General features: G+C 37.0%; 1 protein-coding gene across 1 annotated transcript in view; it reads left to right on the plus strand.

Moving 5' to 3' along the window:
- The window catches only part of EXOC6B (exocyst complex component 6B), a 688,324-nt gene that overhangs the window by 316,035 nt on the left and 344,745 nt on the right, over positions 1–27,544 (plus strand). Inside the window, exons 9-11 of the mRNA XM_007453376.1 lie at positions 21,584–21,667; positions 22,256–22,302; positions 23,668–23,788. Of these exons, the coding sequence (XP_007453438.1) occupies positions 21,584–21,667; positions 22,256–22,302; positions 23,668–23,788 (252 nt within the window). The remainder of the gene's footprint in view (positions 1–21,583; positions 21,668–22,255; positions 22,303–23,667; positions 23,789–27,544) is intronic.

Raw genomic sequence — 27,544 nt, forward strand, 5'->3', positions numbered from 1 at the left:
TATGTAGACATGTTGCCCATACGAAGTAGTAGTGTCCCAGAGTAAGTTTTTTTTTTTATTTCTATGAAGCTAGACATGTAGATTCCACTAATGTTTGGAAGCATGGGGATCAATAATTGTATGAAATGTTCAGGATATTTGTGTACATAGGGTACATTGTTACCTTTTATGAAGGAAAGAAATCCAGGAAAGGTCTTTCATCTGGCCTTCTCTTGCCCCAGGAAGACCAAGGATCACATGATCCTGACTTACTTGATTACTGGTGCATGTTTGTGACATATAGCAACTAAAATTTGACTCTGAGCGTTGTTAGCAATGAATTTTATCACGTTTATATACAAAAACAAAAGGCTTCACTCATTTGCTCACACTGAGTGGCAATACTGTGTTTGTTATCTTATGTTTATATCCAGACAAGTGTCTAGATACATGGGGACTTCAAAGTCATCACTGTGTTTTTATTTTTATTTTTGAGCATTTATTCAAAGCCCATGTTTGTTCCAGCATTTGTATGACAGTTTATAGCATGTGTGTGAAGAAAGGGAGTTGGAACAGTGTTGTGCAGTAAAAGTGGATCATACTGAATTATGATGTTCTAAAAAAGATTTCTGCATGGAAAGTTCAGTGAAAAGAGTATGTATAGTATGATCCTATTTATATATATATATGCACATATGTGTGTAGGTAAAATATCTGTCTATTTAGAATAGAAAAACATTTGTGAGGGAGTACACCCAACAGTAAGCAGTAGTTATCTCCAGGTGATGGGGATTATGAATTACTTTTTTTTAAATAAAAGAAGGTTGATTTATAATATTGTGTTAGTTGTAGGTATACAACATAGAGATTAAAAATATTTATAGCTTATGCTCAATTTAAAGTTGTTACAAAATATTGGCTATGTTCCCTGTGCTGTACAATATATCCTCGTAGCTTGTTTATTTTATATATACTGTAGTAGTTTGTACCTCTTAATCCCCACACTTATCTCTTGCCCCTCCCACCTTCCCTTTACCCACTGGTAACCACTATTTCATTCTGTGTATCCGTGAGTCTTTTTCTGTTTTGTTACATTCATTCATTTTATTTTTTAGATTTCATGCATAAGTGATAACATACAGTATTTATCTTCCCTTTTCTAATTCATTTCATATTCATAATACTTTCCAGCTCCATTCATGTTGTTTCAAATGGCAGAATTTCATTCTTTCTTATGGCTGAGGAATATGTATGTATTGTGCATATTGTATATGTGTATATACCATACATACATATTGTATGTATATACCATATCTTCTTTATCCATTCATCTGTTGATGGACATTTAGGTTGCCTATCCCACCCCTCTAGGTGGTCACAGAGCACCAAGCTGATTTCCATGTGCTATGTGGCTGCTTCCCACTAGCTATCCAGTTTACATTTGGTAATGTATATATGTCCATGCCACTCTCTCACATCATCCCAGCTTACCCTTCCCGCTCCCTGTGTCCTCAAGTCCATTCTCTACATCTGCATCTTTATTCCTGTCTTGACCCTAGATTCTTCACAACCTTTTTTTTTTTAGATTCCATATATATGTGTTAGCATACAGTATTTGTTTTTCTCTTTCTGACTTCACTGTGTATGAGAGACCCTAGGTCCATCCACCTCACTACAGATAATTCAATTTCATTTCTTTTTATGGCTCAGTAATATTCCGTTGTATATATGTGCCACATCTTCTTTATCCATTCATCTGTCGATGGACACTTAGGTTGCATCCATGTCCTGGCTATTGTAAATAGAGCTGCAGTGAACATTGTGGTGGTACATGACTCTTTTTGAATTATGGTTTTCTCACGGTATATGCCCAGTAGTGAGATTGCTGGCTTATATGGTAGTTTTATTTTTAGTTTTTTAAGGAACCTCCAAAATGTTCTCCATAGTGGCTATATCAATTTACATTCCCACCAACAGTGCAAGAGGGTTCCCTTTTCTCCACACCCTCTCCAGCATTTGTTGTTTGTAGATTTTTTTGATGATGGCCATTCTGACTGGTGTGAAGTGATACCTCACTGTAGTTTTGATTTACATTTCCCTAATGATTAGTGATGTTGAGGATCCTTTCATGTGTTTGTTGGCAATCTGTATATCTTCTTTGGAGAAATGTGTATTTAGATCTTCTGCCCATTTTTAGATTGGGTTGTTTGATTTTTTGATATTGAGCTGCATGAGCTGCTTGTGAATGTTGGAGATTAATCCTTTGTCAGTTGCTTCATTTGCAAATATTTTCTCCCATTCTGAGGGTTGTCTTTTCATCATGCTTATGGTGTCCTTTGCTGTGCAAAAGCTTTTACGTTTCATTAGGTCCCATTTGTTTATTTTTGTTTTTATTCCCATTTCTCTAGGAGGTGGGCAAAAAAGGATCTTGCTGTGATTCATGTCATAGAGTGTTCTGCCTATTTTTTCCTCTAGGAGTTTTATAGTGTCTGGCCTTATATTTAGGTCTTTAATCCATTTTGAGTTTATTTTTGTGTATGGTGTTAGGAAGTGTTCTAATTTCATTCTTTTACATGTACCTGTCCAGTTTTCTCAGCACCATTTATTGAAGAAGCTGTCTTTTCTCCATTATATATTCTTGCTTCCTTTATCAAAAATAAGATGACCATATGTGTGTGGGTTTATCTCTGGGCTTTCTATCCTGTTCCATTGACCTATATTTCTGTTTTTGTGCCAGTACCATACTGTCTTGATTACTGTAGTTTTGTAGTATAGCCTAAAGTCAGGGAGCCTGATTCCTCCAGCTCCGTTTTTGTTTCTCAAGATTGCTTTGGCTATTCGGGGTCTTTTGTGTTTCCATACAAATTGTGAAATTTTTTGTTCTAGTTCTGTAAAAAATGCCATTGGTATTTCATTGAATCTGTAGATTCCTTTGGGAAGGTAGTATAGTCATTTTCACAATGTTGATTCTTCCAATCCAAGAATATGGTGTATCTCTCCATCTGTTTGTATCATCTTTAATTTCTTTCATTAGTGTCCTATAATTTTCTGCATAAAGGTGTTTTCTCTCCTTAGGTAGTTTATTCCTAGGTATTTTATTCTTTTTGTTGCAGTGGTAAATGGGAGTGTTTGCTTAATTTCTCTTTGTGATTTTTCATCATTAGTGTATAGGAATGCAAGAGATTGCTGTGCATTAATTTTGTATCCTGCTACTTTACCAAATTCATTGATTAACTGTAGTAGTTTTCCGGTAGCATCCTTAGGATTCTCTATGTATAGTAATATGTCATCTGCAAACAGTGACAACTTTAATTCTTCTTTTCAAATTTGGATTCCTTTTATTTCTTTTTCTTCTCTGATTGTTGTGGCTAAAACTTCCAAAACTATGTTGAATAATAGTGGTGAGAGTGAACTACCTTGTCTTATATATATTTTTTTAATTTTGAAGTTTCTTTTATTTTTCTATACAGCACATTCTTATTAGTCATCAATTTTATACACATCAGTGTATACACGTCAATTCCAATTGACCAGTTCATCACACCACCATCCCCACCCCACTGTGGCTTTCCCTTCCTGGTGTCCAAACGTTATTCTCTACATCTGTATCTCAACTTCTGCCCTGCAAACCGGTTCATCTGTACCATATTTCTAGGTTCCACATACATGCATTAATATACGATATTTGTTCTTCTCTTTCCGACTGACTTCACTCTGTAGTACAGTCTCTAGATCCATCCACGGCTCAACAGGTGACCCAATTTTGTTCCTTTTTATGGCTGAGTAATATTCCATTGTATATATGTATCACATCTTCTTTATCCATTCGTCTGTCGATGGTCGTTTAGGTTGTTTCCATGACCTAGCTATTGTAAATAGTGCTGCAGTGAACACTGGGGTGCATGTGTCTTTTTCAATTATGGTTTTCTCCGGCTATATGCCCAGTAGTGGGATTGCGCAGTTATATGGTAATTCTATTTTTAGTTTTTTAAGGAACCTCCATACTGTTATCCATAGTGGCTGTATCAATTTACATTCCCACCAACAGTGCAAGAGGGTTCCCTTTTCTCCACACCCTCTCCGGCAGTGGTCGTTTGTAGATTTTCTGATGATGCCCATTCTAACCAGTGAGAGATGATACCTCATTGTAGTTTTGATTTGCATTTCTCTAAGAATTAGTGATGTTGAGCAGCTTTTCATGTGCTTCCTGGCCATCTGTATGTCTTCTTTGGAGAAATGTCTGTTTAGGTCTTCTGCCCATTTTTTGGTTGGGTTGTTTGTTTCTGTAATATTGAGCTGTGTGAGCTGTTTATATATTTTGGAGATTAATCCTTTTCCGTTGATTCGTTTGCAAATATTTTCTCCCATTCTGAGGGCTGTCTTTTTGTCTTGTTAATGGTTTCCTTTGCTGTGCAAAAGCTTTTATGTTTCATTAGGTCCCATTTGTTTATTTTTGTTCTTATTTCCATTACTCTAGGAGGTGGATCAAAAAAGATCTTGCTGTAATTTATGTCAAAGAGTGTTCTTCCTATGTTTTCCTCTAAGAGTTTTATAGTGTCTGGTCTTCCATTTAGGTCTCGAATCCATTTTGAGTTTATTTTTGTGTATAGTGTTAGGGAGTGTTCTAATTACATTCTTTTATATGTAGCTGTCCAGTTTTCCCAGCACCACTTATTGAAGAGACTGTTTTCTCCATTGGATATCCTTGCCTCCTTTGTCATAGATGAGTTGACCATAGGTGTGTGGGTTTATCTCTGGGCTTTCTAACTTGTTCCATTGATCTATGTTTTGTTTTTGTGCCTGTACCATATTATTTTGATTACAGTAGCTTTGTAATATAGTCTGAAGTCAGGGAGTCTGATTCCTCTTGTTCTGTTTTTTTCCCTCAAGACTGCATTGGCTATTTGGGGTCTTTTGTGTCCCCATACACATTTTAAGATTTTTTTGTTCTAGTTCCATAAAGAGTGCCATTCATAGTTTGATAGGGATTGCACTCAATCTGTAGATTGCTTGGGTAGTATAGTCATTTTCACAATATTGATTCTTCCAGTACAAGAACATGGTGTATCTCTCCATCTGTCGCTATCATCTTTAATTTCTTTCATCAGTGTCTTATAGTTTTTCTGCATACAGATCTTCTGTCTCCCTAGGTAGGTTTATTCCTAGGTATTTTATTCTCTCTGTTGCAGTGGTAAATGGGAGTGTTTCCTTAATTTCTCTTTCAGATTTTTCAACATTAGTGTATAGGAATGCAAGAGATTTCTGTGCATTAGTTTTGTATCGTCCAAATTTACCAAATTCATTGATTAGCTCTAGTAGTTTTCTGGTGGCATATTTAGGATTCTATATCTATAGTACAATGTCATCTGCAAACAGTGACAGCTTTACTTCTTCTTTTCCAATTTGTATTCCTTTTATTTCTTTTTCTTCTCTGATTGCAGTGGCTAGGACTTCCAAAACTATGCTGAATAATAGTGGTGAGAGTGGACATCCTTGTCTTGTTCCTGATCTTAGAGGAAATGCTTTCAGTTTTTCAGCATTGAGAATGATGTTTGCTGTGGGTTTGTCATATATGGCCTTTATTATGTTGAGGTAACGTTCCTCTATGCCCACTTTCTGGAGAGTTTTTATCATAAAAGGGTGTTGAATTTTATCAAAAGCTTTTTTTGCATCTATTGAGGTGATTATATGGTTGCTATTCCTTAATTTGTTAATGTGGTGTATCACATTGATTGATTTGTGTATGTTGAAGAATCCTTGTAACCCTGGGATAAATCCCACTTGATCATGGTGTATGATCCTTTTAATGTGTTGTTGGATTCTGTTGGCTAGTATTTTGTTGAGGACTTTTGCATCTATATTCATCAGTGATATTGGTCTTTAATTTTCTGTTTTTGTAGTATCTTTGTCTGGTTTTCGTATCAGGGTGATGGTGGCCTCATAGAATGAGTTTGGGAGTGTTCATTCCTCTGCAGTTTTTTGGAAGAGTTTGAGAAGGATGGGTGTTAGCTCTTCTCTAAATGTTTGATAGAATTCACCTGTGAAGCCATCTGATCCTGAACTTTTTTTTGTTGGAAGATTTTTAATCACAGTTTCATTTTCATTACTTGTGATTGGTCTGTTCATATTTTCTGTTTCTTCCTGGTTCAGTCTTGGAAGGTTATACCTTTCTAAGAATTTGTCCATTTCTTCCAGCTTGTCCATTTTATTGACATAGAGTTGCTTGTAGTAGTCTCTTAAGATGCTTTGTATTTCTGCGGTGTCTGCTGTAACTTCTCCTTTTTGATTTCTAATTTTATTGATTTGAGTCCTCTCCCTGTTTCTCTTGATGCGTCTGGCTAACAGTTTATCAATTTTGTTTATCTTCTCAAAGAACCGGCTTTTAGTTTTATTGATCTTTGCTATTGTTGTCTTTGTTTCTATTTCATTTATTTCTGCTCTGCTCTTTATGATTTCTTTCCTTCTGCTAACTTTGGGTTTTTTTTATTCTTCATTCTCTAGTTTCTTTAGGTGTAAGGTTAGATTGTTTATTTGAGATTTTTCTTGTTTCTTCAGGTAGGCTTGTATAGCTATAGAATTCCCTCTTAGAATAGCTTTTGCTGCATCCCATAGGTTTTGGATCATCGTGTTTTCATTGTCATTTGTCTCTAGGTATTTTTTGATTTCCTCTTTGATTTCTTCAGTGATCTCTTGTTTATTTAGTAATATATTGTTTAGCCTCCATTTGTTTGTGTTTTTTACGTTTTTTTCCCTATAATTGACTTCCAATCTCAGAGCACTGTGGTCAGAAAAGATGCTGGATATGATGTCAATGTTCTTAAATTTACTGAGGCTTGATTTGTGACCCAAGATGTGATCTATCCCGGGTAATGTTCAGTGCGCACTTGAGAAGAAAGTGTAATCTGCTCTTTTTGTATGGAATGTTCGATAAATATCAATTAAATCTTAATCTGCTCTTTTTGTATGGAATGTTCGATAAATATCAATTAAATGGTGTATTGTGTCATTTAAAGCTTCTCTTTCCTTATTTATTTTCATTTTGCATGATCTGTCCCTTGGTGTAAGTGAGGTGTTAATGTCCCCTACTCTTACTGTGTTACTGTCGATTTCCTCTTTTAGAACTGTTAGCAGTTGCCTTATGTATTGAGGTGCTCCTATGTTGGGTGCATATATATTTATAATTGTTATATTTTCTTCTTGGATTTATGCCTTTATCATTATGTAGTGCCCTTCTTTGTCTCTTGTAACATTCTTTACTTTAAAGTCTATTTTATCTGATATGTGTACTGCTACTCCAGTTTTCTTCTTATTTCCATTTACATGGAATATCTTTTTCCATCCCCTCAGTCTGAAGTGGGTCTCTTGTAGACAGCATATATATGGGTTTTGTTTTTGTATCCATTCAGGAAGCCTGTGTCTTTTGGTTGGAGCATTTAATCCATTCTCGTTTAAGGTAATTATCGATTTGTATGTTCCTATTACCATTTGCTTAATTGTTTTAGGTTTGTTTTTGTAGGTTCTTTTCTTCTCTTCTGTTTCCCACTTAGAGAAGTTCCTTTAGCATTTGTTGTAGAGCTGGTTTCGTGGTGTTGAATTCTCTTAGCTTTTGCTTGTCTGTAAAGCTTTTGATTTCTCCATCGAATCTGAATGAGTTCCTTGCTGGATAGAGTAATCTTGTTTGTATGTTCTTCCCTTTCATCCCTTTAAGTATATCATGCCACTCTCTTCTGGCTTGTAGATTTTCTGCTGAGAAATCAGCTATTCCCTTTATGGGAGTTCCCTTGTATATTATTTGTCATTTTTCCCTTGCTGCTTTCAGTAATTTTTCTTTGTCTTTAATTTTTGCCAATTTGATTACTATGTGTCTTGGCATGTTTCTCCTTGGGTTTATCCTGTATGGGACTCGCTGTGCTTTGTGGACTTGGGTGGCTATTTCCTTTTCCATGTTAGGGAAGTTTTCGTCTATAATCTCTTAAAATATTTTCTCTGGTCCTTTCTCTCTCTCTTCTCCTTCTGGGACCTCTATAATGCGAATGTTGGTGCATTTTATGTTTTCCTAGCATTCTCTTAGGCTGTCTTCATTTCTTTTCATTCTTTTTTCTTTATTCTGTTCCATGGCAGTGAATTCCACCATTCTGTCTTCCAGGTCACTTATTCGTTCTTCTGCCTCAGTTATTCAGCTATTTATTCCTTCTAGTGTAGTTTTCATTTCAGTTATTGTATTGTTCATCTCTGTTTGTTTGTTCTTTATTTGTTCTAGTTCTTTGTTAAAGATTTCTTGCATCTTTTCGATCTTTGCCTCCGTTCTTTTTCTGAGGTCCTGGGTCATCTTCACTATCATTTTTCTGAATTCTTTTTCTGGAAGGTTGCCTATCTCCACTTCATTTAGTTGTTTTTCTGGGGTTTTATCTTTTTCCTTCATCTGGTGTATAGCCCTCTGCCTTTTCATCTTGTCTATCTTTCTGTGAATGTGGTTTTTGTTCCACAGGTTGCAGGATTGTAGGTTTTCTTGCTCCTGCTGTCTGCCCTCTGGTGGATGAGGCTGTCCTAGAGGCCTGTGCAGGTTTACTGATGGGAGGGACTGGTAGTGGGTAGAGCTCACTGTTGCTCTGGTGGGCAGAACTCAGTAAAACTTTAATCCGCTTGACTGCTGATGGGTGGGGCTGGGTTCCCTCCCAGTTGGTTGTTTGGCCTGAGGCAACCCAACACTGGAGCCTACCTGGGCTCTTTGGTGGGGCTAATGACACACTCTGGGAGGGCTCACACCAAGGAGTACTTCCCATAACTTCTGTTGCCAGTGTCCTTGTCCCCACAGTGAGCCACAGCCACCGCCCCTTCCCCCCCTGCAGGAGACCTTCCAACACTAGCAGGTAGGTCTGGTTCAGTCTCCCCTGGGTCACTGCTCCTTACCCTGGGACCCGATATGCACACTGCTTTGTGTGTGCCCTCCAAGAGTGGAGTCTCTGTTTTCCCCAGTCCTGTCTAAGTCCTGCAATCAAATCCCAATAGCCTTCAAAGTCTGATTCTCTAGGAATTTCTCCTCCCATTACGAGACCCCCAGGTTGGGAAGTCTGATGGTCTCAGAACCTTCACTCCAGTGGGTGTACTTCTGTGGTATAAGTGTTCTCCAGTCTGTGAGTCACCCACCCAGCAGTTATGGGATTCGATTTTACTGTGATTGCACCCCTCGTACTGTCTCATTGTGGCTTCTCCTTTGTTTTTGGATATCGGGTATCTTTTTTGGTGAGTTCCAGTGTCTTCCTGTTGATGATTGTCCAGCAGCTAGTGGTGATTTTGGTGTTCTCACAAGAGGGAGTGAGAGCATGCCTTTGTACTCCACCATCTTGGTTCAGGGCCACAGTAAATCTGGACTGCCTTGTCTGGTTCCTGAAAAACTCAAATGGTTTCAGTTTTTTACCATTGAGAATGTTGTTGGCGGTGGGTTTGTCATATATGGCCTTTATTATGCTGAGGTAAGTTCCCTGTATGCCTACTTTCTGGAGGGTTTTTATCATAAATGGGTGTTGAATTTTGTCAAAAGCTTTTTCTGGATCTATTGAGATGATCATATGGTTTTTATCCTTCAGTTTGTTAATATGGTTTATCACATTGATTGATTTGGGTATAATGAAGAATCCTTGCATTCCCAGGTTAAAGCCCACTTGGTCATGGTGTATGATCCTTTTAATGTGCTGTTGGATTGTTTGCTAGTATTTTGTTGAGGATTTTTGCATCTATGTTCATCAGTGATATTGGCCTGTAGTTTTCTTTCTTTGTGACATTTTTGTCTCGTTTTGGGATCATGGTGATCGTGGCCTTGTAGAATGAGTTTGGGAGTGTTCCTCCCTCTGCTCTATTTTGGAAGAGTTTGAGAAGGATAGGTGTTAGCTGTTCTCTAAATGTTTGACAGAATTCACCTGTGAAGCCATCTGTTCCTGGGCTTTGGTTTGTTGGAAGATTTTTAATCACAGTCTCAATGTCAGTGCTTGTAATTGGTCTGTTCATATTTTCTGTTTCTTTCTGGTTCACTCTCAGAAGGTGGTGCTTTTCTAAGAATGTGTCCATTTCTTCCATGTTGTCCATTTTATTATTGGCATATAGTTACTTGTAGTAATGTCTCATGGTCCTTTGTATTTCTGCAGTGTCAGTTGTTACTGTTCCTTTTTCATTTCTAATTCTATTGATTTGAGTCTTCTCCCTTTTTTTCTTGATGAGTCTGGCTAATGGTTTATCAATTTTGTTTATCTTCTCAAAGAACCTGCGTTTAGTTTTATTGATCTTTGCTATTGTTTCCTTCATTTCTTTTTCATTTATTTCTGATCTGATCTTTAAGATTTCTTTCCTTCTGCTAACTTTGGTGTTCTTTTGTTCTTTCTCTAATTGCTTTAGTTGTAAGGTTAGGTTGTTTATTTGAGATGTTTCTTGTTTCCTAAGGTAGGCTTGTATAGCTCTTAACTTCCCTCTTAGAACTGCTTTTGCTGCATCCCATAGCTTTTGGCTCTTCCTGCTTTCATTGTCATTTGTTTCTAGGTATGTTTTTAATTTTCTCTTTGATTTCTTCAGTCATCTCTTGGTTATTAAGTAGCGTGTTGTTTAGTCTCCATGTGTTTGTATTTATTACAGATTTTTTCCTGTAATTGATATCTAGTCTCATAGCGTTGTGGTCAGAAAAGATAGTTGATACGATTTCAGTTTTCTTAAATTTACCAAGGCTTGATTTGTGACCCAAGTATATGATCTATCCTGGAGAATGTTCCATGAGCACTTGAGAAGAAAGTGTATTCTGTTGTTTTTGGATGGAGTGTCCTATAAATATCAAGTCCATCTTGTTTAATGTATCATTTAAGGTTTGTGTTTTCTTATTTATTTTCATTTTGGATGATCTGTCCATTGGCGAAAGTGGGATATTAAAGTCCCCTACTATTATTGTGCTACCGTCAATTTCCCCTTTTTTGGCTGTTAGCATTATGTATTGAGGTGCTCCTCTGTTGGGTGAATAAATATTTACAATTGTTATATCTTCTTCTTGGATTGGTACCTTGATCATTATGTAGTGTCCTTCTTTGTCTCTTCTAATAGTCGTTATTTTAAAGTCTGTTTTATCTGATATGAGAATTGCTACTCCAGCTTTCTTTTGATTTCCATTTGCATGGAATATCTTTTTCCGTCCTCTCACTTTCAGTCTGTGTGTGTCCTTAGGTCTGAGGTGGTCCTGTTGTGGACAGCATATATATGGGTCTTGTTTTTATATCCATTCAGCCAGTCTATGTCTTTTGGTTGGAGCATTTAATCCATTTACATTTAAGATAATTATCGATTTGTATGTTCCTATTACCATTTTCTTAATTGTTTGGGGTTTGTTATTGCAGGCCTTTTCCTTCTCTTGTGTTTCCTGCCTAGAGAAGTTCCTTTAGCATTTGTTGTAGAGCTGGTTTGGTGGTGCTGAGATCTCTTAGCTTTTGCTTGTCTGTAAAGCTTTTGATTTCCCCATCAAATCTGAATGAGATCCTTGCTGGGTAGAGTAATCTTGATTGTAGGTTTTTCCCTTTCATCAGTTTAAATACATCCTGCCACTCTCTTCTGGCTTGCAGAGTTTCTGCTGAAAGATCAGCTGTTAACCTTATGGGGAATCCCTTGTATGTTATTTGTTGCTTTTCCCTTCCTGCTTTTAATATTTTTTCTTTGTATTTAGTTTTTGATAGTTTGATTAATATGTGTCTTGGCGTGTTTCTCCTTGGGTGTATCCTGTATGGGACTGTCTGTGCTTCCTGGACTTGATTAACTGTTTCCTTTCCCATATTAGGGAAGTTTTCAACTATAATCTCTTCAAATAGTTTCTCAGTCCCTTTCTTTTTCCACTCTTCTTCTGGGACCCCTATAATTTGAATGTTGGTGCATTTCATGTTGTCCCAGAGGTCTCTGAGACTGTCCTGAATGGTGTTCATTCTTTTTTCTGTTTTTCTTCTCTGTGATAGTTATTTCCACTGTTTTATGTTCCAGGTCGCTTATCTGTTCTTCTGCCTCAGTTATTCTGCTATTGATTCATTCTAGAGAATTTTCAATATCATTTATTATGTTTTTCATCATTGTTTTTTTGCTCTTTAGTTCTTCTAGTTCCTTGTTATACGTTTCTTGTATTTTCTCCATTCTGTTTCCAAGATTTTGGATCATCTTTACTATCATTACTCTCAGTTCTTTTTCAGGTAGACTGCCTATTTCCTCTTCATTTGTTTGTTCTGGTGGTTTTTTACCTTGCTCCTTCATTTGCTATGTGTTTTTGTGTCTTCTCATTTTGCTTAACATACTGCTCTTGGGGTCTCCTTTCTGCAGGCTGCAGGTTTGTAGTTCCCATTGTTTTTGGTGTTTGCCCCCAGTGGGTAAAGCTGGTTCAGTGGGTTGTGTAGGCTTCCTGGTGGAGGGGAGTGGTACCTGTGTTTTGGTGGATGAGGCTGGATTTGTCTTTCTGGTGGGCTGGACCACGTCTGGTGATGTGTTTTGGGGTATGTGTTATCTTATTATGATTTTAGGCAGCCTGTCTGCTAATGGGTGGGGTTGTGTTCCTGTCTTGCTAGTTGTTTGGCATAGGGTGTCCAGCAGTGTAGCTTGCTGGTGGTTGGATCTGGGTCTTAGCATTGAAATGGAGATCTCTGGGAAAGCTTTTGCCATTTGATATTATGTGGAGCCGAGAGGTCTCTGGTAGTCCAATATCCTGAACTCAGCTCTTCCACCTCAGAGGCACAGGCCTGACACCCGGCTGGAGCACCAAGAACCTGTGAGCCACATGGCTCAGAAAAAAGGGAGAAAATAAGAAAAAAATAAAGATAAAAATAAAATAAAGTTATTAAAATAAAAAATATTAAAAATAAAAACAATTTTAAAGTAATAAAAAAGAAAGAAAGAAGAGTGCAACCAAACCAGAAAATAATCCACCAGTGATAACAAGCACTAAAAACTATACTAAAAAAACACACAAAAAACCCCAAAACCAGGCAGAACCCTGGGACAAATGGTAAAAGCAAAGCTACACAGAGAAAATCACACAAAGTCCACAGCCTCAATGTTGGGATGATATTCCAGAAATGCAGGGCACATCAAGTTGATTGTGAAGATTAATCTGCTCCTCCTGAGGCTCGGGAGAAATTTCCCTTTCTCTTCTTTGTCCGCACAGCTGCTGGTGTTCAGCTTTGGATTTGGCCCGCCTGTGCGTGTAGGTCACCTGAGGGCGTCTGTTCTTTGCCCAGACAGGATGGGGTTAATGGAGCAGCTGATTAGGGGGCTCTGGCACAGTCAGGCCAGGGGGAGGGAGGGGTATGGAATGCGGTGCGAGCCTGCAACAGCAGAGCCTGATGTGACGTAGCACCAGCCTGAGGCACGCTGTGTTTTCTCCCGGGGAAGTTGTCCTTGGATCATGGGACTCTGGCAGTGGCGGGCTGGACAGGCTCCCAGGAGGGGAGGTGTGAATAGTGACCTGTGCTTGCACACAGGATTCTTGATGGCTTCAGGAGCAGCCTTAGCATTTCATGCCTGTCTCTGGTGTCTGCTCTGATAGCCGTGGCTCATTCCCGTCTCTGGAGCTTGTTTAGGCGGTGCTCTGACTTGCCTCTCCTCACACACCCCGAAACAATGGCCTCTTGCCACTTAGGCATGTCCCAACTTTTTCCCAGACTCCCTCCCGGTTAGCTGTGGTGCACTAGCCCCCTTCAGGCTCTGTTCACGCAGCCAACCCCAGTCCTCTCCCTGGGATCTGACCTCTGAAGCTGAGCCTCAGCTCCCAGCCCCCACCCGTCCCGGCAGCTGAGCAGGCAAGCCTCCCAGCCTGGTGAGTGCTGGTCGGCACCGATCTTCTGTGCGGGAATCTCTCTGCTCTGCCCTCCGCGCCCCTGTTGCTGCGCTCTCCTCCGTGGCTCCGATGCTTCCCCCCAGCCAGCCCCCATCTCTGCCAGTGAAGGGGCTCCCTAGTGTGTGGAAACTTTTCCTCCTTCACAACTCCCTGCCAGAGGTGTAGGTTCTTTCCCTCCCTATTCTTTTGTCTCTGTTTTTTTCTTTCTTCTTTTGCCCTACCCAGGTACGTGGGGAGTTTCTTGCCTTTTCAGAAATCTGAGGTCTTCTGCCAGCATTCAGTAGGTGTTCTGTAGGAGTTGTTCCATATGTAGATGTATTTCCAATGTATTTGTGGGGAGGATGGTCATCTCCACGTCTTACTCCTCTGCTATCTTGAAGGTCTCTCTGCAAACCTAAGTGTTTCTTAACTTTTACTAATATACTTTAGATGTATTAAAGCCTGAAAATTTACATTACTCATTGATAAATAAGGCTGATAATTCATGACATTGTCCAAATTGGGATAAATTTTCTCTACATTTAGAGCTGATAGAATGAATTGAGAAATCCACCTGTTGAGTGATGTGTGTTTTGCTGTCATCAACAGAGCAAACCTTAAAAGTCAAAAGACAGTTTATCCCTTTTCCATGGTATGCCTTCTGGATTGAAAATACAATCCTGAATTGATGAATAGATTCGTTGTTCACCCCTCTACTGCATGGATTCTCCTTTTTAGTGCTACCAGAATGTGGGATGAGGGGAAAGAGAGGGACCCTGGTTGGCAGCACAGTTCATTCTGTGCTGGAGAATACTCAAAGTAATAGTGCTGTACAAGAGCACAGACAGGACAAGCCTACATTATTGTGGTTTTCATTCAGTTTAAGAAGTTCAGAGAGTTAAAACACTGGAAACTGTATGGTAGGAGAATGTTCAGCCATATTTCGTGCAAACTTAGTAGGCCAGTTGCTTGCTAGACACTGGCATTAGTTTGTGGATGGCCTTTGAAACAGCTTTGTACCTGTTATAAATGGCCACTTCCATAAGGATATTAGAGCTATAGCCAGATGAATGGTGAATTGGCCAAAGGTAAACCACAAACCAAGGAGAAAGTACTAGTCTAGAAAGGGCTCCTCTTGTTCTAGATAGAGCAATTGGGAAAATGAAATAATATAAAACAAAATATGAGATCTGAGAAAACAATACTGAATAAAATGGGACTGGGGCTTCCCTGGTGGTGCAGTGGTTAAGGATCCACCTGCCAATGCAGGGTACACGGGTTCGATCCCTGGGCTGGGAAGATCCCACATGCTGTGGAGCAGCTAAGCCCATGTGCTGCAACTACTGAGTCTGCACTCTAGAGTCTGCAAGCCACAACTACTGAGCCTGCATGCCACAACTACTGAAGCCCATGCACGTAAGAGGCCGTGCTCCGCAACAAGAGAAGCCACCGCAAATGAGAAGCCTGCACACCGCAATGAACAGTAGCCCCCGTTCACTGCAACTAGAGAAAGCCCTCGCACAGCAACAAAGACCCAATGCAGCCATAAATAAATAAATAAATAAATAAATAAATAAATAAATTTAAAAATGGGACAAGGAACATCATCCTAAAAATTCAGAGGGAACATGATTGTAAAAATGATTTTATAAACGAAGCAAAAGGAAATTTTAGAAAATTGTTTGATATGAGGAAGACATAACCTCTGTGAAATAGGAACAAAAGTCTTTAAAAGAATAGAGATAGAAAAACAACAGAATGACATGAATAGGAATAATTATAAAGAAGTAATTATTGCATAGCAGATAAAGTGTAAATATAACATAAAAATGATATCTTAAAATATCCATTAATATTTTACTCATACTTTTAATCAGTTTTCAAACGAATGCGTATTGAATGCCAATCATGTGGCAGACATTGTTCTAGGGGCTGTGAACACAACAAAAAATAAGACAAACAAGAAACTTGTTCTCATGGAGCTTACATCCTAGTGAAAGGAGTTAGACAATAAACAAATAAACAACATAACATCAGATGGAGATATGTGCTATGCAAAGAATTAAAAGAGGGTTATATGTTAGGCAAAACATTCCTTTTTAAATCAAGTAGTAGAAAAATCTTCTCTAAGTAGTTGACCTTAAAAGTTATATATTGGGCTTCCCTGGTGGCACAGTGGTTGAGAGTCCGCCTGCCGATGCAGGGTACATGGGTTTGTGCCCTGGTCCGGGAAGATCCCACATGCCATGGAGCGACTGGGCCCGTGAGCCATGGCCGCTGAGCCTGCACGTCCGGAGCCTGTGCTCCGCAACGGGAGAGGCCACAACAGTGAGAGGCCCGCGTACCGCCAAAAAAAAAAAAGTTATATATTGATTACAAGAAAGAGCCAGACATGTCCAATATGGAAGTCATTATTATCAGTCTGTACAAATACATTCAATTCTTATTATTCATGGTAGTTGTATTCTATTGGGTTGGCCAAGAAGTTCATTTGACTTTTTCCGTAAGACGTTATGAAAAACCCGAATGAAGTTTTTGGCCAACCGAATATAAACTGTAAACACTTAGTTAATGAATACTGGACCATTGCTGTTAGGAGAACTACAGGGTTAGGTTTCTGTGAGCTTCTGATCACAACATTTTCATCAGCCAGTCAACTCATAACCTTGTTTTACGTGTGTTTCTCTTTAAAGATACCTTATTTAATACCTATTTTTGATTCATTAACATTGAATTCAACACTCTAACTCATGCCTGAATGAAGCTCATCTAAAATGTATTTTCTCTGTAAGGTATATCTTGCCTTCTCGAGCTTAGGTACACCAGATAGCACTTCAGTACTACGTTTGGGGTTCATTTTAAATAGCAAAATCACGAACAAGAAGCACAAAAATGCAAGACACACAGGTGGCTAACAGGTACATGAAAGGGAGCTCTACATCAGGAAAATGCAAATTAAAATCACCATGAGATACCACCTCATCTGTTAGAATGACTCTTATCTAAAAGGCAAGAAATAACGAGTGTTGGTGAGGTTGTGGATGAAAGGGAACACTCTTGCACTATTGGTGGGAATGTAAATTGGTTCAGCCACTCTGGAAAACAGTATGGAGGTTCCTCAAAAAATTAAAAATAGAACTACCATATGATCCAGGAATTCCACTTCTGGGCATTTATCGAAAGAAAATAAAAACATTAACTCGAAAAGATAAATGCATCCCCATGTTGCAGTGTTATCTACAATAGCCAAGATATGGAAACAACCTAAGTATCCATCAATAGATGAATGGATAAAGATGTGGTACATATATACACAATGGAATATTATTCAGTCATATAAAGATTTCAAATAAGAGATCTTTCTATTTGTGACAACATGAGTAGACCTTGAGGTCATTATACTAAGTGAAATAAGTCAGGCAGGGAAAGACAGATACTCTGTTGTAACTCACTTATATGTGGAATCTAAATAAATGAACAAAACCCATCTGGACCCATAGTTACAGAGAACAGATTGGTGGTTGCCAGAGGCAGGGAGTAGGGGTTGGAGGAATTGCATGAAGGTGGTCAAAAGGTCCAAACTTTGTTATAAAATAAATAAGTCCTGGGGATGGAATGTACAGCATGGTGACTATAGTTAATAATACTGTATTATATATTTGCAACTTGCTGAGAGAGCAGATCTTAAAAGTTCTCATTACAAGAAAAAAAGTATGTATAACTACATGGTGATAGATGTTAACTAGACTTATTTTGTTGATCATTTTGCAGTATACACAAATATTGAGTCATTAAGTTGTACATTTGAAACTAATATAATGTTATGTCAATTATGCCTCAAATATTTTTAAAAAGCACAAAAATTTGAAAAATGTGGCACTAGATAGACCATGAAAAGAATAATTGTTTGTAGTGTGTGAAGTGAAATAAGAAAGAATAGTGTTGCTTTGTTCAGCCTCAGCTAGGAACATGTGCATCGGGCAACGCAAAATTTTCCCCACGCTGTGTACGTCCTTGAATGACTATGAAAGTGCCAGGAGTATTGATTTTGAGGCTACACATAAATTTTAGCAGGTAGGCAAATTTGCAAATTAGGAAACCATGGGTAATAATTAACTGTATTTCCTTCTGATTCCTCTCTCATTAAATGACGCCACCAACCAAACTAGTTAACTAGGTTAGAAACCTCACATCAGCCTTCTTTCCTTCATGTCCTTTATCACATATATCCAATTGGCTTATGCCTCCTAAATATATGTCAGATTCTGACTGATCTTTTTGTAGCTAATTTCCCCTTCCTTTATTGTACTCACTATATTACAACTTCCAGGTGTCTAAAACTAGAGTTGAAGTCCAAATATCTTAACGTGGTTTACAAAGTCCTCCAGCCTCGTCTCTTGTCATCCCTCTCCTTTACACCCTGAAGTTCCAGCCATGAAGAACTTCTTTCAATTCATGGGATATGTGATACCTTTTTTCTTTGAACTTCTGTCTCTACAAGGAACATTTTTTTTTTCCTTTCTGTTTACCTGGCTTATTCTTCTGAGTCATTCTTCAATTATGAGTATAAATGTCATTTTTTTCCTGAGAATCTTTCTCTAACATTCCTCCCACCCCCTAAGTGCACATGCGCACACGCATACACACACACACTCAGACATACATCCCACTTCAATACATAGGATTCTAATATAATTTTAATATAATTGCTTGCTTAATTTCTAGTCTTCCACCATAGACTATAAATTCAGTGAGGAGATTCTCAGTGTCTATCACATGGTGAGCACTTTATATACACTGTGACTAATTTTTCTGTGACATTGTGTGTATTAATTCATTAATTATTATACAGCCTTTGTAGCACTGTCATACTAATGACATAAAATGAAAAACAGAACAACTTTTCCCTTGCCTGCCTATTGTTTTATATCTATTTGTTTATACCTTCAGTAGCTTTTGAGGTGGCTTTTTTGGTTTGTGTTTTGTTTTTTCATTTGAGTGATTAAAGGAGCTTGAGGCTGAAGTGGCAGAACTCTATAGTTCATTGTCTGTTGACTTATTCGTGAATAGACAGGCACTTCATCATTTACTCAACTGGATTGGTCAGATCTCTATTTCTTAAATTTCTCCTATAAGCATTGAGTTGACAAAATTGGCAAAGGAAATAGAATAATCAGAGGTGAATTTGTTTAGCACCCGCTAGGGAAAATCTAGCTTATTTTTGTAAATGGGGAAGCCAGACCTATTAGATAAATTGGTCTTTTCTTATGTTTTAATTTTATTGAAAAAGCAAAATGTATATACTTTAGAATTAAGTAGAGGTTCATGATTTGGTTTTTATATAGAATTTCATCTTGTTTATTTTCTACTATTTACAACAAATAATTAAGTTAATATAGTGTGTTCTAATTAGAAGGCTTTCCCTAAATTCTCAGCTAAGTGTATCTTGGCTAGAAAGCATGTTGAAAGTGTAATGTCACACTAAAATAATAAAGGGGCTTTAGGGCTGTTAACCTTAAAATGAAAAGCCATTCAGTGTGTATAGAATGTAATTGACATTTAATAATACCTCTATGCTGTGAAATGGTGACAAGTGGGGAACAGCTTTAAAAAACCAACAGGCAGTTTCCACTTTTTATTTCTTAAATAGAATTATTTGCTACCTCACTAACTTATAGACTAAGAAAGCCTTGAAATAGCTCTCTTAATGTTTGTTTTCATGTTTTAGGCAGAAAAATTCAGATGTGTACAGTTATAATAACTTTAGTGTTTTAAAGCCTTTGTTTTTAAGCTACCCCAGGGGTCATCAAACCATGACTTATGGGCCAAATCCAGCCTACTGCCTGTTTCTGTATGACCTGTGTGAACTTTTACATTTTTAAATGGTTGGTATTCATAAAAAAAATCATAAGAGGAGTAATATTTCATGACAGGTGAAAATGATACGAAATTCTAATTTCACTTTTCACAAATAAGGTTTTATTGGAACACAGCCACACTCATTTATATATTGTCTATGGCTGCTTTTGCACTACAGCAGCAGAGTTGAGTAGTAGCATCAGAGACTGGATGGCTCACCAAAGCCTATTTACTGTCCTGCCCATTATGGAAAACATTTGCCAACGCCTGAGCTACCCTATTGAGGCTGCATGATTTAGTACCTTAAACAGCTTTCCTGGTTTAGGGATCTAACAAAGAACTCATATTGAGTAAAATTCTTCAGACTTTTGGGAAGGTGAAGAAAACTGAACCAGGTTTCTCATGGAGTTTATGTTCACATGGGCTGGGCTTTCTGTTTCATCACTGATTTCATCTTATTTATGTTTTAAATAAGTACTTGCATAGTGGTTATTATTTATCAGGTACTATTCTAAAAGCTTTATAACTCTTCTAAATCCTTATTACTACCATGTGAGTTTGGCATCTGTACAAATGAGTAAACCATAGCACATCTGTTAGTGAAAGGTAAATAGTTAAATAGTGGAAGTTAAAATAATGGAAGGGAAGTTATATAGCTAGTCATATGAGTTATACAGCTAGTAAGGGGCAAAACCATGGTTTGAATAAAATCATTTGGTTCTAAAATCAGTACTCTTAACCACTGTGTAATGCTGTCTTTCCCTTTCTACTCTTGTTTATTTAGGAAAGTCTTGGGTTGAGAGTAGAGTTTAATAATGGGGAGCATCATGTTTTAAAAGCTTTGAGCTTATATCAGTTTCCTACGGCTGCTATAATCAAGTAGCACAAACTGGGTGGCTTAAAATAAGAGAAATTTGTTCTGTCACAGTTTTGGAGACTAGAAATCCAAAATCAGGATAACAGAAGGCCATCCTCCCTCTCAGATTCTGGGTAGAATCCTTCCTTGCCTTTCTGTAGCTTCTGGTGGTGGCCAGCAGTCCTTGGTGTTCCTTGGCTTGCAGCTGCATCAGTCCCATCTCTGCTTGTGGCACCATATGGTGTTCTCCCTGTGTTTCTGCCTTCATATAGCATTTCCCTCTTCTTATGAAGATATTAGTTATATTGGATTAAGGGTCACCCTACTGTAGTATGACTGCATCTTAATTTAACTAATTGCATCTGTAATGACCCTATTTCTAAATAGGTTCATGTTGTGAGGTCCTGGGAAGGACATGAATTTTGAGAGGACACTATTCAACCCTAGTTATAGAGCTCATGAGTTAGCTTTTGTTCTCTAGAGCACCTTTCAGTTTAAGCCCAGAAACCCTAAATGAAAAGTAGAAACTGTGTGCTAAGACTTTTCAGGGCTTTGTTTCTTCCTTTTTGGTATTAATCCTGTGCTAGATTATATTCTGTCTGAGAAGACTGACTTAATGTTCTCAGCTCCTGCCTTTTTCTTGCCTCCCTTTGGCCTTTTGGTCATGATTTATTTGAGACTAGTTTTTATTCTGGAATAAATATTCCAGAATATTCTGAGGTTTTTTTTTAAGAACCATTTTCTAAACTGTTGTTATAACCTATGAGAATGTTGGTTTGTCTTTCTTGTGAATTTGTGATAATTGATTCAGAAACCAGCTTTGGTGTGTTGGAGGCTGAGTTCTGGTAGTTTCCTCTTAAGAATTTTTTGTATCCATCTCTATTGGTATTTGTAAGTAAGGTTCAATAAGTGATAATAGTTATTTTTATTTTTCCGAAGATTATCAGTGTTAAAATAGCAGATTTTGAGAAATGTGGGGCTGCCTCAATTCCTGACCTGGGAATTGCCCATAAAATACTAGAGTAATTGGTCCAAATGTATCAACCCATTTCCTTTTGTTTGTTTTACAGGGTGCCCGGGAAACATTTGAGAACTACTACCGAAAACAGAGGCGAAAACAGGCTCGTTTGGTGCTCCAGCCTCCTTCTAACATGGTAGGATCACCACCTTTACTTTTCTCCCTTTTTCACTTTTCTTCTCTGGTATCTTTTTTTTTTTTTTTTTCCTTGCGTTATGCGGGCCTCTCACTGTTGTGGCCTCTCCCATTTGCGGAGCACAGGCTCCGGACGCGCAGGCTCAGCGGCCATGGCTCACGGGCCCAGCCGCTCCGCGGCATGTGGGATCTTCCCGAAACGGGGCACGAACCCGCGTCTCCTGCATCGGCAGGCGGACTCTCAAGCACTGCGCCACCAGGGAAGCCCTCTGGTATCTTTTAATTATTTTCCATTTGGGCTTCCCCCCCCGAACCCCACCCCAAACTGTCACTCTGGGACCACTGGATGTGACTTGCATTAAGAAAGTAGCAACTAACATCTGTTGCTTGCTATGTGTCAGGCATTGTTCTAAGTACTAGATATGTATTATCTCATTTCATCCTCACTGTAATCCTATAAGGTAGGTACTATTATTATATTTACTTTATAGTCTTTGGAATTGAGCCTTAAGAAATTAATTCGCTGATTTTAACTGTCTTAATGTGTCAGAACAGAAACAATAACTTTTTTCTCTTTGCTTTGTTGCAGCATGAAACTTTAGATGGCTACAGGAAGTATTTTAATCAAATTGTAGGGTGGGTATGTGTGTGTGTGTGTGTGTGTGTGTGTGTGTTTTAAATTTATACACTTTCAATTGTTTATACACTTTTTGTGAGACTTGGAAAAATATATCAAGTGTTCTTTGGGAAATTTCTAAATTCTTAAGACAAGATTTGTTTTGAATATCTGATGATTTTAAAGGAATGTCTATTCGTTTCATAGAATTATGTTGGGGAACATAATTCTATATTGTTGAGGAATCCTTTTTATGGATAAAGGGAGAAAAATATTGAATTGTAGTCTTATTATATGTGATGTTCTGTTTTTTCATTATTGTTAAAAGGGAACCAAATAATCAGCAAAAGTTGGCAAGTTTTTTTCTAAAAGGGCCAAATAGTAAAGTATTTTAGGCTCAGCAGGCCATACGGTTTCTGTTAGAACTATTCAGCTTTGTTGCGGTACGAAAGCAGCTATAGACAATATGTAAATGAAAGACAATGGCTGTGTTCCAATAAAACACTGTTTATAAAAGCAAGCAGTGGGCCAGATTTGTTCCATGGACTGTATAGTTTGCCATCCTCATCTGGAGTATATATACCAGTATGGAATTGCAGTTCCCAAATAAACATCCCAAATATAGACAGCTTATTCTAATTGCAAAATAGTGACTTTGCAGTTAAAAAAAAAGGGAAATAAGTTGGATTGTTCCATGAAATTTCTTTTTTTTTCCATGTTTATATTGTTGTAGTGTAATTGATACCTTTGATTAAAATGTATCATAACAATTCCCTATTTAAAGAATTGTTTTAATTAGTATGAATATTTAGGCAAGAAAGCTGAAGATACATTTTAGATGCATAAAAATTAAGAAGCCACAGAAGAATGTTAAAAAATATGTGTGTATTTTTTTTTTTTTTTACCTTTGTAAGATATCTTTTCAACACTTTGATGAGAAAGTTTATATAAGGGGAATTATTTCAGTATTTTGTGTGTTGGATTCTTAAAGAAAATGCGTGCTTTAACTTTCATTATCTCTTTAGATTCTATTAGTTTTTAAAAATGTATTAATGGGCTGTTGATTTTAATGTAGTGAAATTAGCCTTCTTTACCTATAAACATTTTTCTTCTTCCCTTTAAAATTTCTAGATAACATGGTTAACATTTAATAGGAATGTAACTCCAATTGCTATAGAAGTGGTTAAGATGATATCATGATCAGAGGTATAATTCCAAGTCTAAGAAATCTGATTTTGTTTGTGATATCAAACAGCTTTCTTTAAGAAAAAATGACTAGTATTAACTTCCAATTTGATGCCAACTCTTAATGTTTGTCATCCCCTTATGATAGTAGTCAAACTGTAATTTCTGACAGCTGTGCTTTCTTTTTTCCTCAATCTTAGCTTTTTTGTGGTTGAGGATCACATTTTACATACAACCCAGGGCTTAGTAAATAGAGCCTACATCGATGAACTGTGGGAAATGGCACTTTCAAAAACCATCGCAGCACTCCGTACTCACTCGGTATGTAAGAAGCACGAGAGAAGTTCTTACTTCAAGCTAATTATCTATATGCTATTCAGTCTTCTACTGCTTTAAAATCATCATATGTGTATTGTTTGAAATCACCCATTTGGAGTCATCTTCTTCAAAGATGTATGGAAGTAGTCACTTCAAACTGCATGTTCTCTAACACTAAGCCCACTTTTGTGAATGCTCTTTGCAATAAGAAAACAGCAGCTAACATTTATTGATTGCTGTCTATGTCTCAGGCATTGTTATTATATTGTTATTGTGTACTGCATATATATTTCATCCTCACTTCATCCCTATAAGGCACGTGCTATTGTTATATTTACCCTGTAGTCTGGGGAACTGAACCTCGGAGAGGTTAGGTAACCAGCCTGATGTCACCCAGTAAGTGGTGGAGCTTGGATTCAAACCACGACGGTATGACTGCAGAGCCCATGTTCTTAGCCACTACTCCATATTGCCTTCATAATGCCTATTAATACTGATTTGGAGTTCACAGATTTATTCTTTCTCTACAACATTTCAGTAAGTTGCTTAATTATGAGTTCCCATGATCTCTTGATATATTTTATGATAGCATCAATTGTTGATGATAATCTACTTTATTACAAGCAGAGAATGCTGGCTCTGAATTATTCATTCATTCAATATTTCTTGAACAAGGATTACATGTTGGCAATGGGAATACAAGAATGAATAAGAATAAAGTCTTTGCTCTCAGAGAGTTATATTTTAATTGGGGAGATTCCCAACAAACAAATAACTAGGAATATCAGACAGTGATAATGCAGTGTAGACAATTAAAATAGAGTGATAGATTAGGGCAACAAGGTGCCTGCTTTTGACTGGTTGATCTGAAGTGGCATTCTGAGATCTAAATATCAAGGAGTAACTATTTGTGTAAAGATCAATTAAAAGATCATTCCAGGTGAAAGGAACAGTAGTACAAGGACTTTGAGGTACTTTTATGTCTGAAGTGTTTGAGGAATAATAGTGAGGAGTTAATAATAGAAGATAATTTGGTATTTAAAAAATTTCAAGAAATGGCTCGAGTATACATCTAGTTATGCTAGCCAGAAACTTAAAAGTCATTCATAACCCTTCAACTCTCTTTATCTAGTCATTAGCAAATGTTCTAGAGTAAATACCATGTGTAAAATCTATAATTGAAGGGATTGTAGCCATTTTAGCAAACTGAAAGATGTCCAGAGTGGTTAGAACATAAACATAGAAAGCTAGCCAACTAAGGTAGGAAGTGAGAATAAAGAAGTAGGTAGGTGTCATATTATTTAGGACCTGTTTGACCCTTTAAGCAGTGGGTTGAGTGAGTATGTGTGTGTTGGGGGCAGAAGTAGGGTAAATTGGAGTGAGAAAGTCAGATTTCTATTTTTAAAAGATTGTTCTGGCTAAATTACAGATGAGGAATGAGAATGGATGTGGGGAGAACAGTTAGTAGGCTAGTCTAGTATTCTAGACAAAAGATGATGATTGCTGGACCAAGGTGATAGTAGATATAGAGAGATGTGGATGAGTTTGAGAGATTTTTAGGAAGTAAGATTAATTATACTTTCTGATGGTTTAATATACAAGAGGTAAGGTAGAAAGAAGTATCAAGGTAATGCCTAGGTTTATAGTTTCCTTCCTTGGATGACAGTGTTGGTTTTGATGGTTTGGAGTGGGGAAGTCATAAGTTACCTTTGGCTGTGATTACTTTGAGATACTTTTTGTGCTATTCAAGTAGTAAGGTCTAGGAGATTGATTAATGTATGAGTTTGAAACCAAAGAGGGTATGTTGTTATTGAATGTGTTGTAAATATTTTTCTCCTTTTATTTTTGTTGGTGGTTTCTTCTTTAGTATTTAAAATGTTAAATGTTTATGTATCTCATTATATTTATCTTATTTTAAAATTTCTCCCATTGCTTTTATGTGTCCAAGGACTTGACCTGACATTTTTACCATTAGTATGCTTGTGTCATAATAAAGTCTGGAACATTTAAAATTATTTTTTAAAAGTTCTGCCTGTTCTGAGACTAAAAAACAGTCTCTTAACTATTTCATGGCTTGACTGTTACACATTTATGTAGTTACTACCACCTATTCTTATTGTCATTTAGGGTATGATTAAAGGTCTCATTTTATTTTTTCTTGCAATAGTATATCCATTGTCCTAGGATCATTTTTTAAATGCTTTACTTTCCTCCATTGCATGGTGTGCTCTTACATAAAAAAGTTATACAAAGATAACATGGCTATTAAAAGATAGTTAGGAAATATTGATTATTAATAGTAACGATTTTGGCCATGATCCCTGGCATGATTATTATTAGCTTTCTTATATGTAAATTTCAAGACCCCTTTTTCTGTGTATGAATACATGATATACAATATATATTTTAAGTAAAACATGCTGTATTTTTCATTTAATATCTAATGAATTTGTATTAGTTTTAATGTGCATTTGTATAATATTCCATTTTTAGGAATGTACCATTTTAAAAAATTAATTCACTTGATACATTTTTTAAAAAAGTTTTTTTAAGCTGTTATAAACATTGAAGTAAATATTTTTATTAACATATCCTTGCACATTAATTATACTTAGGATAAATTCTTAGATGTGAATTTAGTGAGTTAAAGAATCTGTATATTCTGAGGCTCTGGATGTGTATTGCTAATTTCCTATACAAAAAGATTGAACCATTTAGCATCACTAAGCATCATCTGTTAGAATTCCTATTTCCCTATTCCTTTTATTCCACAGAAAGTTACATTTAAAAACAAAAAGTCATTCCCAATATAATAATAATGTCAGAAATTATATGACAAATTAATTTAATGTTTCTCTTTAATACTGATATTAAAAATCTCTTCACATCTTTTTAGTTACTTGTATATCTTCTTAGAATTTCCTGTTCTTATGCATTGCCTTTATTTTGTATTTTAATCATTTTATTTATTAGTAACACATGGATGTTAATGTTTAACATTAACCTTAATCGGAATGTTAATCTGTAGTCTGATATATAGGTTGTAAATATTTCCTTAGTTTCATGTGTTTCTAACCTTTGATTTTCTTTTCTTTTCTTTTTTTTTTTTGTGTGTGTGTGCTGTCCTTTATTAAATGCAAGTAGGGTCATGCTGTACACACTCTGTTGAAACTTGATTTTTTCTCCTTAATGATGTGTTTTGGATGTTCTTCCATGTCACCCCTTTTGCTCTTGTCTTCTTTTCTCCACCTTATTCTTTTCACTGATGCTTAGTATTTAATACTGTACATATTCGTGTTTTGGTTTATTTAGTCATTGTCCTCTCAATGGGATTTCAGGGTTTTTTTTTCAATTTTTCAGTGTTTTAGCCAATCTTGCTGTGAATACCCTTGTTTATGATTCCTGGGTACATAGCTAGATGCATAAGTGCTGGGTCAGAGGGGATGCACATTTTGAATTTTTTTTTTTTAACATCTTTATTGGAGTAGTATTGCTTTACAATGGTATGTTAGTTTCTGCTTTATAACAAAGTGAATCAGCTATACATATATATGGAATCTAAAAAACAAAAAAAGGTTATGAAGAACCTAGGGGCAGGACAGGGATAAAGACACAGACGTAGAGAATGGACTTGAGGACACAGGGAGTGGGAAGGGTAAGCTGGGATGAAGTGAGAGAGTGGCATGGACATATATACACTACCAAATGTAAAATAGATAGCTAGTGGGAAGCAGCCGCATAGCACAGGGAGATCAGCTC

This window comes from Lipotes vexillifer, unplaced genomic scaffold, assembly GCF_000442215.2.
Source record: "Lipotes vexillifer unplaced genomic scaffold, Lipotes_vexillifer_v1.1 scaffold253, whole genome shotgun sequence".
NCBI lineage: Eukaryota > Metazoa > Chordata > Mammalia > Artiodactyla > Lipotidae > Lipotes > Lipotes vexillifer.